Below are 13,838 nucleotides of genomic sequence, written 5' to 3'. Positions count from 1 at the left end.
TAAATCATTAAAATATTAATTATATTTTACCTGCTTGGAAAATATCCACACATTGTGATCAACATGTTCAATATGAGGGTAGCAAGATCAGTTTCATTCAAAACAGCCTGTCCACTGGCTAACAGACACCACTTAAGCTGGGGTATTGCCTGAAGTGGTCGCCATCCATCCATGCCTTGAGCCCAGCATCTGGTTTTTGCATTTAACATTCCTTTGGTCCACAATTCTTGCATCTTAATTGATTAAAGGCATCATTATTACAGACAGACAAAATAAAATGAAAAATTTGCCAATATTAATCATAGTAAATACATATGAAAGTGGAAGACACTATAAAATAGCAATACACTATCATTGAAATATACTGTGAAATAAACATCTAAGTTCAGTATTAAAAAAAAAGATTTTGTTGATAAGCTTTTAGGAATCCAAGTTTGGCTAATAATAGGAAAAAAAAAAATTTAGTTGGTCAATTGCAGGATACTAGAAAGAGTAAAAATGACCAATTTTGTAAGAGAAAAAGGCATGGCCTCCAGAAAACCATCTTTGGCCAATTTCCCACTGAGCCAGAAAGGCTGAGGATGAGAGATCAAGATCAAATATTGCAGATGCAAAGTGAAACTACCATTAGTTCCTGAACTGAATAGGCAATGTTCAATATTCAATGTTAAGAGTACATATTAAAACTTACTTGTTCATACCACTGATAATAGTTGACATAATTATTTAGAAATTGGTGCTAGGGATGCAGAATGCTTGCTTATCATGTGGCAAGATTCAAAACAGTATCAAGAAGAAATAAAAAAAGGAAAGAAATACAACAACAGACAATAGAGAGCAATTGTTACATAGAAATTCATTAAAAACCTGAGTGTTACCTCCCTAACAATAGTTTTTAAACAAGACTTGAAGACACAATTGTGTATGCATGTGAGCTTCTCCAAAAATGCAAGCCATCTACTCCTTCCCATATAAATGGGATACAGGGCCCTTAGAACTGACAACAATATTATACATCACTGTGTGCTAAGCAAGAGGGCAAAAGAAAGGTGGAGACCTTCACAAAAAGCTTCTCTAAAACATGTACCTCATGAAATCCATAGGGGCCACTCCTTTCTTTATCTGCATTGCCAAAATACCATTCCTTTTCACTCTCTCTCTTCATGTCTGGAGCAGCTTCAATTACATTGCTCTAAATTTTAAAAAGATTTCAGTTATTTTGCAACACAGAAATCTAAGGGGGCACACATCATAAAACAAAATTTGGGGGCTTATTTCCCATTTGGAACTCAATTCAAAAGTTTAAGTAACATTATTTTAATATTTAAGAATTAAATAAATACTTAACCAAATAACCAAAAATAGCTACTTCCTAAAATGCATCTGAAATAAATGTTTTCCTAAATCCATTTATCAATCTATATTAAATTCAAAATATTCACACTTCCTATGCTTATTAATAAGTTTTCAGGATACTAAAGTTTTAGTAGCATTCTGCAAGTGGTTAAATAAATACCATTAAAACACAATGCTCAAAATATTACAGGTTATTTTGAGGAAAAAGCTCACTCTGACAAGAGTTTCAATAAGCATCTGAGATCAAAGAGTTGAAATGCTAACAAAAGTTTAGTGGTTTTAAATATTTAGTTTCAATTCATTACCTGCACTACTATTAAAATGAATTAAGTCTGAACTAAAGCTGCCTTCATACATAATTTAGGTTTGTCCTAAACATTTCTCAATATATACTGAATAGTAATTTAACTTGATGCATAAACATACTACAATCCACTCTTATGAAAAATAACCATCTCAATCACAACTTTAGTCAACCATAGCTAAGCAAATGTTCAAACATGCTCATATATAACAGATGCAAACTGTAATCAACTGAGCTGTTTCTGTACCCAACTTCCATTTTCTGTATGTTACTTCCTTTGCCCTGGCTATAAGTATAACCTGCCCATCTGGTGGTACAGAGCATCTTGAACCATTTTTGGTTTAGACTATAGCTCAATTCTAGAATCACATGTAAAGCCAATTAAAATCTGCAAAACTAGATTGACATTTTCTTTTTTAACACTACAGATAATTCTTATAATTTTCTCTTTCAGTGTTTGATGAGGCTAGAATGTTATTTTTATGGGATTATTTTTATTGAATTATAATTATATAAAATTATGGAATTCATTATGCCATATTCATACAAGCACAAATGGATCAATCTCATTCTCTAGTATCTCCCTTTCTCTTAACTCCCTCCCGATTCCCTTGCTCTGCTCCAATGCCCCACCTATTATTATTTAAATGATGCATTATAACTGCATATAAAAGTGAAATTCATGATGGTATATTCATACATGAATATATCATAATTTAGTAGATTTTGTTTTCTAGGACTTCCACACATCCTCCTTCCTTTTCTCCCTTTTCTATCTCTGTATATAATCTATTAGTTTCCCTTCTATTGTTGTGAGATCCTTTTTTTACTCCTTTTCTTTTTCTTCTAGCTTCCACATATGAGAGAAAACACTGATGTTCTCTAGTTCCATCCATTTAACAGCAGATACCATGACTTCATTCTTTCTTATGGCTGACAAAAACTACATTGTTTGTATATACCACATTTTATCCATTCATCTGTTGATGGGTACCTGGGCTGGTTTCATAACTTGGCTATTATAAATTGCGCTGCTATAAATATTGATATGCCTATATTATTACAGTATGCTGAGTTTAGTTCTTTAGGATAAATACAAAGGAATGGGACAGCTGGGTCATACAGTGGTTCTATTCCTATTCTTTTGAAAAATCTTCATACTGTTTTCCAAAGTGGCTGTACTAATTTGTAGTCTCATCAACAATATATGAGTTAACTTTTCCCCCCACTTTCCTGCCAGAAATTTCATGTAGTTAGTGTATTTTAGTACAACATGGTTTTAAAATACCCTCTTAACTATCAGTTTCCAGTTAGATTCACATAGAGAAGTACAGCAACATGGTTAAGAGGACAGACTTCTGGGATCTGTCATTCATAACCTTTGGCAATGTACTCAATTCTCTCTGTCCCTCAGTTTCCTCACTGTAAAATGGGAAAATGATGGTAACAACATAATAAAGCTATTGGAGATTTAAAGTGTAAATGTATTACATGTACTAGAATAGGTCCTGAATAGAATAGCATATATAAGCATTATGATTTTTGCCTATTCACACCTGGTAACAGAAAAAGCTCACATTCTAAATATTCATCAGAAGTTTTCGTCACAAAACAAAATCCAAATCCAAAAATCCCAACTCTAACATCTCCTTACACCAAGAAATTAAAACTAAAAAACAATAACAAAAACAAAACAAAACACAAATCAAAACTGGAAGGAAGGAAGGAAGGAAGGAAGGAAGGAAGGAAGGAAGGAAGGAAGGAAGGAAGGAAGGAAGGAAGGAAGGAAAAAAATAAATCAAATATGCTAAGTACAGATGCCTTTTTTTTTTTGGTATTAGGGACTGAACTCAGGGGCACTCAGCCACTGAGCCACATTCCAAGCCCTGTTTTGTATTTTATTTAGAGACAGGGTCTCCCTGAGTTGCTTAGCACCTCACTTTTGCTGAGGCTGGCTCTAAACTTGTAATCCTTCTGCCTCAGCCTCCCGAACCACTGGGATTACAGACGTGCACGACTGCATCCAGTCCAATCCCTTTTATAAACTAGATATCAAAAAAGCCATTTAGTAGATCAGAAGTTTTATTCTCTTGGTTGGATTACAATAAGGCCTCAAGGTTCCTTAAGGCAAAGCATACAGAGAAAGCATTTGACAAAAAACAGCCATTCATTTAAAAATAATATATTTTTAGTTGTTGATGTACATTTATTTGTTTATTTTTATGTGATGCTGAGGATTGAACCAAGTGCCTCACACATGCTAGGCAAATGTCTGCCACTGAGCCACAACCCCATTCAAATTTAAAACACAAGAAAAACTAGGGACAGAAGGAATATACTTCAACATTGTAAAAGCTATATATGACAAACCCAAGGCCAAAATCATTCTAAATGCAGAAACACTGAAATCATTCAGTCTAACTCAGGACATTCAACATAGTCCTTGAAACTCTAGTTAGAGCTATTAGGTAAAAGAAAGAAATTACAGGGATACTAATAGGAAAAAAGAGCTCAAACTATCTCTCTTTGTCGACGACATGATCCTATATTTAGAAGACTGCAAATACTCCACCAAAAAATTTCTGGAACTCATAAATGAATACAGCAAAGTAGCAGGCTACAAAATTAATCCCATAAATCAACTACATTCCTATACATCCATAATGAATCAGCTGAAAGAAAAAATAGGGAAACTATGCCATTCACAATAGATTTAGAAAAACAAAAAATACGTGGGAATCAATATAAGAAAAGAGATAAAAGATCTCTACAATGAAAACTACAGAACACTAAAGAAAGAAATTGAAGACCTTAGAAAATGAAAAGATCTCCCATGTTTTTGGATAGGAAGAATTAATATTGTCAATATGGCCAAATTACCAAAAGCCCTATAGAGAGTAAATCCAATTCCTATTAAAATTCCAATGTGATTCTTCAACAAAATAGAAAACGCGGTCATGAAATCCATTTGGAAAAATAAGAGGCCAAAGCAATCCTTAAGCAAGAAAAGCGAAACAGGAGGCATCAGAGTACCAGATCTTAAAATATTTTATGGAGCTATAGTAACAACAACAGCATGGTACTGGCACCAAAATAGATATGTAGACCAAAGGAATCAAATAGAAGACACAGAGTCAAACACACATAAACACAGTTATCTCGTACTAAATGAAGACATCAAAAACATACTTTGGAGAAAAAAGAGCTACTTCAATGAATGGTGCCAGGAAAACTGGAAATTCACACGTAACAGAATGAAACTGACTCCTATCTTGCACCCTGCAAAAAACTCAGCTCAAAGCAGATCAAAGATCTATGTATTAGACTAGAAATGCTGCACCGACTAGTAGAAAATTGTAGGCTCAATACTCCATCATATCAGCTTAGGAACCCACTTCTCAACAAGACTCCTAAAGCACAAGAATTAAAATAAAAATCAATAATAAATGGGACAGCATCAAACTAAAAAGGTTCTTCACAGAAAAGGAAACCACCAAGAATGTTAAGAGAGGACCTACAGAACTGGAGAACATCTTTGCTATCTGCACCTCAGAAAAGGTGCTAATTTCTAGGACACACAAAGAACTGAAAAAGCGTTAACACCAAAAAAACAAATAACCAACAATAAATGGGGCAAAGGAACTAAACATAGAAGAAAAAATACAAACAGCCAACAAATAAATGAAAAAATGTTCAACATCTTTTAACAATTAAAAAAATACAAATTAAAACTACACTGAGATCTCACCTCATTCAAACCAGCAATCAAGAACACAAGTAACAATAAATGTTGACAAGGTTGTGCAAAAAAGGGTACACTCATACACTGTTGGTATGTAATTAGTGCAACCACTCTGAAAAGCAGTATGGAGAGTCCTCAAAAAACTAGGAGTGGGACCAACATTTGATCCAGTTATTCCACTTCTCTCTACATATTCGAAGGATTTAAAATCAGCATAATGCAGTGACTCAGTCACATCAATGTTTATAGAAACACAATTCATAATACCTAAGTTACCAACCTAGATGCCCATCAACAGATGAATGGAAAAGAAACTTTGGTATATATAGACAAAGGAATATTACTCAGCCATAAAGAATGACTTTTATAACATTTGCTGGTAAATTGACCCGGAGACTATCATGCTAAGTGAAATAAGTCAATCCCCAAAAAACCAAAGGTTAGATGTTTTCTCTGATATGTGGATGCTAACACAAATAAGCAGGGAGAGGGGAAGAACAGAATAAGGGGCATGAAGGGAAGGGAGCGGGGATAGGAATAGGAAAGACAATGAAATGAATAGGACATTAACTTCCTATGTATATATATTAATACACTACAGTGAATCTCAGCATTTTGTACATCTATAAGACTGGGATCCTAATTAGAATAAGACATATTCCATGCTTGTATAAATATATCAGATTCTACTGGCATGTATAACTACAAAGAACACATAAAAAAGATTTGCTTTTAAAAAAAAAGCATATTTTCATTGTTGGTTGATGTTAAAATTTCTAGTCACATATTTGATGAATTCAGTTTAAAGCCTAAAGGTCACACTTTCTCAAAATAAGCCATATTAGAGATACAGTTACTTTAAAAGACAAAAGATATTGGAAAAATAAAACTGGATCATTTTTGTCCATTTCTGATTGTTGTTATAGTGATTTCACTTTTTTGATGTGAATGAATCTAGTAGATATTAATACTATCAGAATTATTGGAGAAATACTTTGTTAACCATTATGTATTCACATGTATTTAGACTTCCATGATTCTTTTGTCCCTAAAATTATATTCAAAGAATGCTTAGCTTTAAAAACCTAAACAAGCATACATACTTGGAGTGGTACTGTAGCTCGGCTCACATGGAGATGTGCTAGAGTAAGTAAGTCCACAAGGATTCTAATTCCATTTGAATCCATGAGATCCTTAACATTTTTCTGGAAAACATTTTTATATAATTTACAACCTTTCTGTTAAGCAGGTGCTGTCTAAGATTCTCAAAGAAGAGGATATTTGGAGTTTCTTTGAAAACTACTGACATGCAACAGGTATTACTTAGTAGTTTTAGGACTCTCTTCAGAGGACAGGATTTCAATAGATTTAAAGGGCAATACTATATATTATAAAGAGATCACAGCAAAAAATTCTACTAAAATATGTTCTGAACAAAAAAAAAATATATATATATCCCCCACAAAAATAATATGAACAAATCACTATCCTGTCAAGGTCTTTTTGTTAATAAACAGATTATTCTATAATCAGAAATAAATCTGCTCTATTAAAAATCTTTTACAATTTTAGTTTTTTGAAAAATAAAAACTGATAATTTCTTAGAAGGAAGAAACTATAAATTGAAATTCTTAATTATATTTTCTTTTAAAACATTTGTATTACTAAAAGTGGTATTTGTTAACATAAATATCACAATAAAAGTGAGAATAAAACATACAAATTTTAGTATCAAATTTTAAAGCACAAAAAAGTGCATAAACTTATTTCATCACCATGTAATTGGGAATTAATGTTGTATATTGCAATTATAATTTTTTTTTTAAATTTTGAGATAGGATGTCACTAAGTTGCTTAGGGCCTCACTAAGTTGCTGAGGCTGGCCTTGAACTCACAATCCTTCTGCCTCAGAGTCCTGATCTGCTGGGATTACAGGAATGTGCCACCACACCCAGCTACAATTATCAATTTTTTTCATGTGAGAAACCAGCATGAATCTACTAAAATATCTTAAAAAAAAAAAAAAGGACTAAAATGATTCTCCAGTTTAAATCTTCAAATTGATCTTCATCATCAAAATATATACTGATAAATTCAATGTCCCATTTTATGTCAGGTATTTATTTACTTGAAATCTAATCTTAAAGTAAAATTGGTTAATGATGTTTCCTTCCGTACTCTCCACTCAGAATTTTATTATCATTATTTTATTTTGCACCTGCAATATTAGGGTAAATTTTCAGGGAATTGGCAAAAACTTCTCTCTCCAGAAGTTTAGTTTTCTTAACTCAAAAGAAAATAAGAACAGAACCATCTCTGGATAATTAACTCAACTGTGAGAGTTTATCTTTACATAACCACATGACTTGGAAAGGACAGTATATTTATGCAAAAATATTGTACCTTGTTAAGGATCAACTTGTTTAGAAAGAGGATCAATCTATCTCGTTCAAGTTTATCTGTGCACTATTGAAATAAATAAAAATTCAGTCAGGAGTAAATAGAAACACAAATTAAAAGATTACTACCACTTTATAAAACCAATTGACAATTCATAAGAAATATCTTTAAAAAAAGGAAAAAAATCATAGAAGCCTGTCTGATGTCTTATAGCCTTTATAATTCTATATAATAACTTATCTAATTTTCCTAGAAGTTTTAACTATATACTTGAATTAAAATTTCTAAAGAATTGGTAAATAATGTTACATATAAATGTCATCATGTTGAATATAAACAAGGAGGAAAAATGTACTGGCTTAAATACAAATGGTATGCCAGAAGTCACTGGAATGAAGAGTGGACTGGAATTCAAGAGTGAAATTCAGTGTAACAGAAAACAGTAAGGATTTCTGTCCTAATTATGCCCTTCTTGTTGAGGAACCTTATTCAGATTCAGTTTTCTAACATACAGAGCATGGCTCACAGTTACACAACTATAATAAGCACAGATGATTATTTTTAAAAATTGGTAAAATAATCCTCTCTAAAGCAGTTCATTGAAATTTAAACTGTTAAATTAAGAGGAATACAAACAAATGAAGGTATGTACAACACATAACATGAATGAATGGATTAACCTGTTCTCCTACCATGTTCGAATGTTGAATGACAAATTGTATAAAATTATAAAACGAAAAAAGGGCTAATTCAAGTTCCCTCTTCTAATCATTACTGCAAGGTTCTAAAATTTTCATTTTCATACTTTTAAATTAAAAGATTGGCAAATAGATTGCTAAAGTTCTTCAAAAGTTATTTTAATAAAAATAAAAATAACCTGGCATGGACAAGTATTAATCTGGTCAAATTACTATTCAACAAAGTTAGATTTAAACGTGTTAACGTATAACTCATGCAGAAAGTCCCAGTGATTCAGTCTCCTTAAATGTTATCCTTACCCTCTCTAACATTCCAATGATGTATCTTGTGTCTGTAAAAGGTCCTATTTCTTCATGACATCTGCCATAAACAATAGCAAGGGCTTGTAAACATAAACACTTCATGTTTACTTTTGGAGTTAGAAGAAAGCGATGATAGAGCTCATTGAAAAATTCATACCTAGGTAAGAATAAATGGTCAATAATAGAAATAATCATGAAACCAATAGTGAAAACAAATATAAAAGGATATGAATATAGCTCACGATCTCTTAATTGATCCACTTTCTTCATTCTCATCTTCCTCCAATAGTAATCTCAGATAATAGTCTCCTATTTTGATTTCCTCTGCCAGGCATTCATATTTAACCTTTATTTAATAAAAACAAATTATATCACTTTAATTTACAATAGATATTTGACAATTTCCACACAACTGTTTCTTATACTCTTTTTGTTCAGAGCTTATCTGAACTCAAAACACCTGGCAATTCAATATTAACAACATGACTTACTATTTCAGTTAAATGTTGAGTTGGAATTACACACCACATCAATTTTTTATGTTGAAAATGTAATGTTAATAGATAATTCTTCATCTTATATATAGGAGCACAATAAAATATGCCACAATCTGAAGAAACTCCAGAAGCTATGAGAGTAAGATGAGGAAAATTTAGATGGGCTACTCCACCCATTACCTTAAACTGCAAGAGACAAAAGATTCTGACCTGAAGGTTAACGTTTACATATTTTTTGCTGTCTATAAATTTTTAAGACATAAAAATAAGAAATCAGGAATTAGACATGGAGAGATGTGGAAAAGAACATTTTTGTGGGGGGAAAATTGTATCAATGAAGATAAACTTACTAATAACAAATGAAAGAATAAAAGGAGCTCCCACAGCAAATACTAGGGAGTGAAAGCAATACAGAAACTGAAGATGTGATGCTCCCTGAAGGAAGAATCCTTTTTTATGACACTTATGCAAGCTGGTTGCTCATGATATGCTCTTACGGCTATAAGGAAGACTTAAATGCCTCAGCAAACTCAAATGAATCAGATTGGTGTTTTCTAATAACACACACCAAAAGCCATGTAGAAGGTTTAAAGACAGGAACCAAGAAAAAGATCAAAATTCACCTCTGAGGCAAAAATGTGGCACAACATATGAAAGTACCACTAAACGTCAGTCATGAATGCTTTCTTTGCTATGAAAGTAATTTTTTCAAACATTGTGGTAATTTTAAGAATGTAAAACTTCCTGATAAAAACTGTCACAGCACGATGGTATCAGTGAAATCTGCTTCATTCTTTTCTGAGTTTACCATAACCAAGAAAAGAGGAGATGGTCCAGCAGAAAAGTTTGCCTAACATGCATGGGTTACTTCAGGAATTCCCTCTTCCCCTAGCTTTACCTCTTGCTGATGTGCCAAGATTTAAAACAACATACTGAATACATTTTATATATTTCTACAGTAACCTTCTCTGTGTGACAAACAACCCAGGCAACTATTTGGAGGTGATATGCAATGGAGAAGTCCAAGACCAGGAGTCAAGGCAGCGCCACAACCCTTGGGCTCATGCTGCTTGTTTCAAGGAAAGATTTACTGGCTATTACAAAAAACAATTCTCCCTGACCAGACTACTAAAATTCTTTTTCCAAAGCCTATTCATTTTATTATTAGTATTTTATTTATTATTAATTATTATTCGTTATTTATTATTATTTTAATTATTTAACTATCAGTTTAACTGATTCTAAAAATATAAACTATATAAAATATGTATAGAAATTTTTTATCTCCATTTCACTTTCCTTCTATAAATTCAGAGCATTCAAACTACTTAGAAGCATATACTATGTGCCATGCACTGTTCTACATAGCAGAGAACAAAACAAAATTTTCTGAAAAAGTGAAACACATACGATAGTTGGGTGACAACAGGTATGACAGACTGAAATAAAGCAACAGGATATGGAGAGAGAATGAATATGTACATATTCTGTATAAAGGGCTAATTTTTAAAGAGTAACCAGGGAAGGTATATCAGATGGTGACTGCCAAAGAAAAAATCTGAAGGAGATAAGAAAACAAATTATAAGGTTATCTACAAAAAGGATTGTTCTATGCAGAAGGACTATCAAGTAGAAAGACCTTGAGGCAAGAACAATGATGTTTTCAGGGGAATTAGTGTAGCTTAATCAGTGAGCGAGGGAGAGTAGTAGGAGATCCAAGTCAGTTAGAGGCTCACAGATCTTACCTTCTCAGACATTCCAAGAACTTAAAATTAAGACTTTTACTGAGACAGGAAACCATAAGAGCACCAAGCAGAGAAATGATATAATCTGCTTATATTGTAACAATACAATGTTGCTATATAGCTGCTGTTGCCATGTTGGTAACAGACTACTGGGAGGCAAGGAAAGAAGCAGTGATATTGATACAATCCAACAGCAAGAATGGTTGATTCAGTTCTAAATAAATATTGAAACTTAATGAAAAGGATTTGCTGACAGACTGAATTCAGGATGGATAAGAAAAGATGATTTCAAGGCTTCTGACTAGAAAGTAAGGAATATTAATTATCTAAGATCAAAGATTACAAGAAAAGGAGTCTTAAGGTAAAAACAAAAGTACAATTTTGGAGAAAAGTTCTAGATGATTATTGTACATCCAATTAAGGGATGAAAGTGTGTAGTCTTGGAAAGAAAGTCCCACCAGGAGATAAAAACCAGGAAGCCATTTGCAAAGAGAAAAACATTGAAATTCATGAGACCATTGAGGCAATAAATACAAATGAAAAGAGGTCCAAGAACTGATCTTTTGTGGCCAGTTAACATTTAATGGTTAGCAAGATAAGGAGAAATGAATAAAGAAGACTGAGAAGAAATGGGCAGTAAAAATGAACAAAATCCAGGAAAATACAGCCTGTCAAATCAAAGTAAAAACAATTTTTCCAAGGAGGAGAGAATAAGTACATTCAAATTGTTAGATGCTTTAGAAATATGGCTGGTTTAAAATATGAAAGCCTATGGGATCACCTGCACATTCAAACTCACATCTGTTCTAACAGTTTAAAAGTACATACAGTTACACATCATTTAACGATGGGGCTACATTCTGAGAAATATAATATTAGGCAATTTCAACCTATATGAACACTGTAGAGCATGCTTAATACCAAGACAGCTACACTGTCACTAGGGGATACAATCTTATGGGACTACAAAGGAATACGTGGTCCAAGGATGACTAAAACATCACACAGCACATGACTATATGTATCTACATATCTATAATATAATATATATACACATTAAACACAAAATTATCTACAATGAGTATGTTTCTTGTTCTTCATTTCCTCACATTAGAAATAGTCCAGTAAAATAAAATCACATTCAGAATCAAATTAGCACACACAAAAAAAATTAATCAAAGTACAAGTAATAAGGTAACAGTATATTTCAACAAAGAAAACTCTCTAGGTCCCAGAAATGGAAACACACAGAAAACACATCTGGAATACCTAGGAAAAAATTATTAAAAATTCCTACAAGATTCTCATGTGTAAAGCTTAGTTACTCAACAGAATTATTTTTATCTCAAGCCAAGATAAAAGTTATCTAGTATTTCCTCTATGATGTCACAGAGAAAAGGTAAAGATACAGGTTATATAACTATAAAATTTTAAAAATTCACTCAAAAGCACATATTTTATCTTTTCAGATTAATATATGGCAAAGATTGAACTTTACCTCAAATTCATGGTGGTTCCAGGATATCACATTAGCACTACCAAGCTCTCTATCAATATTAAATGTTCTCATTTCAGATTCAAGAGTATCTTTCAGTTCTTCTCGTGTTTTGAAATTCCAAATAAGGTTTGACCTGGCGTGGTCTTGACTAAACCTAGACATACATATAATCAGAAAATAAAAAGAAGCAATAAACATTAAAAAAAAAAAACTCACCATAAATAGCCCTTACTACATCTTATAATAAGCAAGAAAACTGTAGAATTATTTAGCAAGAATAAAGAAAATAAAAATCTGTGTAAAGGAAGTATGGTAAAATGCTAATAGTAGAATAAATACCATTATAAATACACAGGCAGTCACTGTAAAAGTCTTTCACCTTTTCCCATTTTTGAAAGTTTCATAATAAAATATTAAGAAAAAATAAACCTAAACTATAAAACAAATCCATGTAAATTTAAAAAAATGAACTGACATTTCAATTTCAATCTTTTGCTAATATAATTTTTTTGTTCTTTTTAGATACACATGACAGTAGTTTTGAGTTAGAAAACAATTCAAATCTTCAGACATCAAATTTCAGGTTGGGCAAAAAAATTTTGACCCTTTTGGAGTGAAGTATATGGAATGAACAATATCCTATATTTGGAACTTATAGACTACTCGATATAATACCATAAAACTGCCAAGTTATGAATGGACATTTTCAAAATATCTTCCTTATATTTTTGGAATAAAATGGATTGGGGATGTAGCTCAGAGATACAGCACTTGCTAGCAAGTTCGAGGTCATGGGTTCAATTCTTAGTACAAAAACAACAACAGGTGAAATTACAGAATAACTTATTATAATAAAGTTGGACAAAAATATGAACTGTGATGGACACATTCCACTTCTACTTACTATCAGTTTGCAATCCTTCTAGAAAGTCTCATTTTAATGACTTTCAAGAAAGTTCTAGGGGTACAACACAACTGAGGGATGCCTGAGAAAGAAATACAAAGGATATACTTTAAGGATATACTATACTTGCACTATATACTTTAAATGTAGTATGGAAAGATTTTAGGCACTATTTCCTTTACTAGCCAAGGTACAATCAATATTTCAGCTTCCAGAATGAGTACAAGTGGGTCACTTTTTTAAGAAAATGTTTAAATCATGTCTTTCTGTATTTATGTTAGGTGTTAGGGATAGGGATGGAAATGGGGAGTGGAAGGGGGTTACCTTGTTTGAAAGGCTAGACAAATATGAAGTCAACTAACTTGCATATTTATTTGTCAAAAGTCTCATT

The 13,838-nt window shown here is 32.3% G+C and overlaps 1 protein-coding gene across 4 annotated transcripts in view; it reads right to left on the bottom strand.

Moving 5' to 3' along the window:
• Dnajc13 (DnaJ heat shock protein family (Hsp40) member C13) overlaps positions 1-13,838 on the bottom strand; it is a 120,785-nt gene that overhangs the window by 54,365 nt on the left and 52,582 nt on the right. For all 4 annotated transcript variants that reach the window (XR_013436523.1, XR_013436522.1, XM_078043320.1 and 1 more), the window contains exons 22-28: positions 12,544-12,697; positions 9,046-9,149; positions 8,801-8,960; positions 7,806-7,868; positions 6,506-6,607; positions 1,088-1,192; positions 31-233 (exon numbers count right to left, since the gene is read on the bottom strand). Coding sequence is in view for 2 of the 4 variants with exons in the window: in XM_078043320.1 (XP_077899446.1) it covers positions 31-233; positions 1,088-1,192; positions 6,506-6,607; positions 7,806-7,868; positions 8,801-8,960; positions 9,046-9,149; positions 12,544-12,697 (891 nt within the window). In the remaining 2 variants the exon portion in view is untranslated. The remainder of the gene's footprint in view (positions 1-30; positions 234-1,087; positions 1,193-6,505; positions 6,608-7,805; positions 7,869-8,800; positions 8,961-9,045; positions 9,150-12,543; positions 12,698-13,838) is intronic.

This window comes from Ictidomys tridecemlineatus, chromosome 3 (assembly GCF_052094955.1).
Source record: "Ictidomys tridecemlineatus isolate mIctTri1 chromosome 3, mIctTri1.hap1, whole genome shotgun sequence".
In the NCBI taxonomy this organism is placed as follows: domain Eukaryota; kingdom Metazoa; phylum Chordata; class Mammalia; order Rodentia; family Sciuridae; genus Ictidomys; species Ictidomys tridecemlineatus.
The sequence above is the reverse complement of the archived record's forward strand: the minus strand, read 5'-3'. Positions and strand labels throughout refer to the sequence as shown.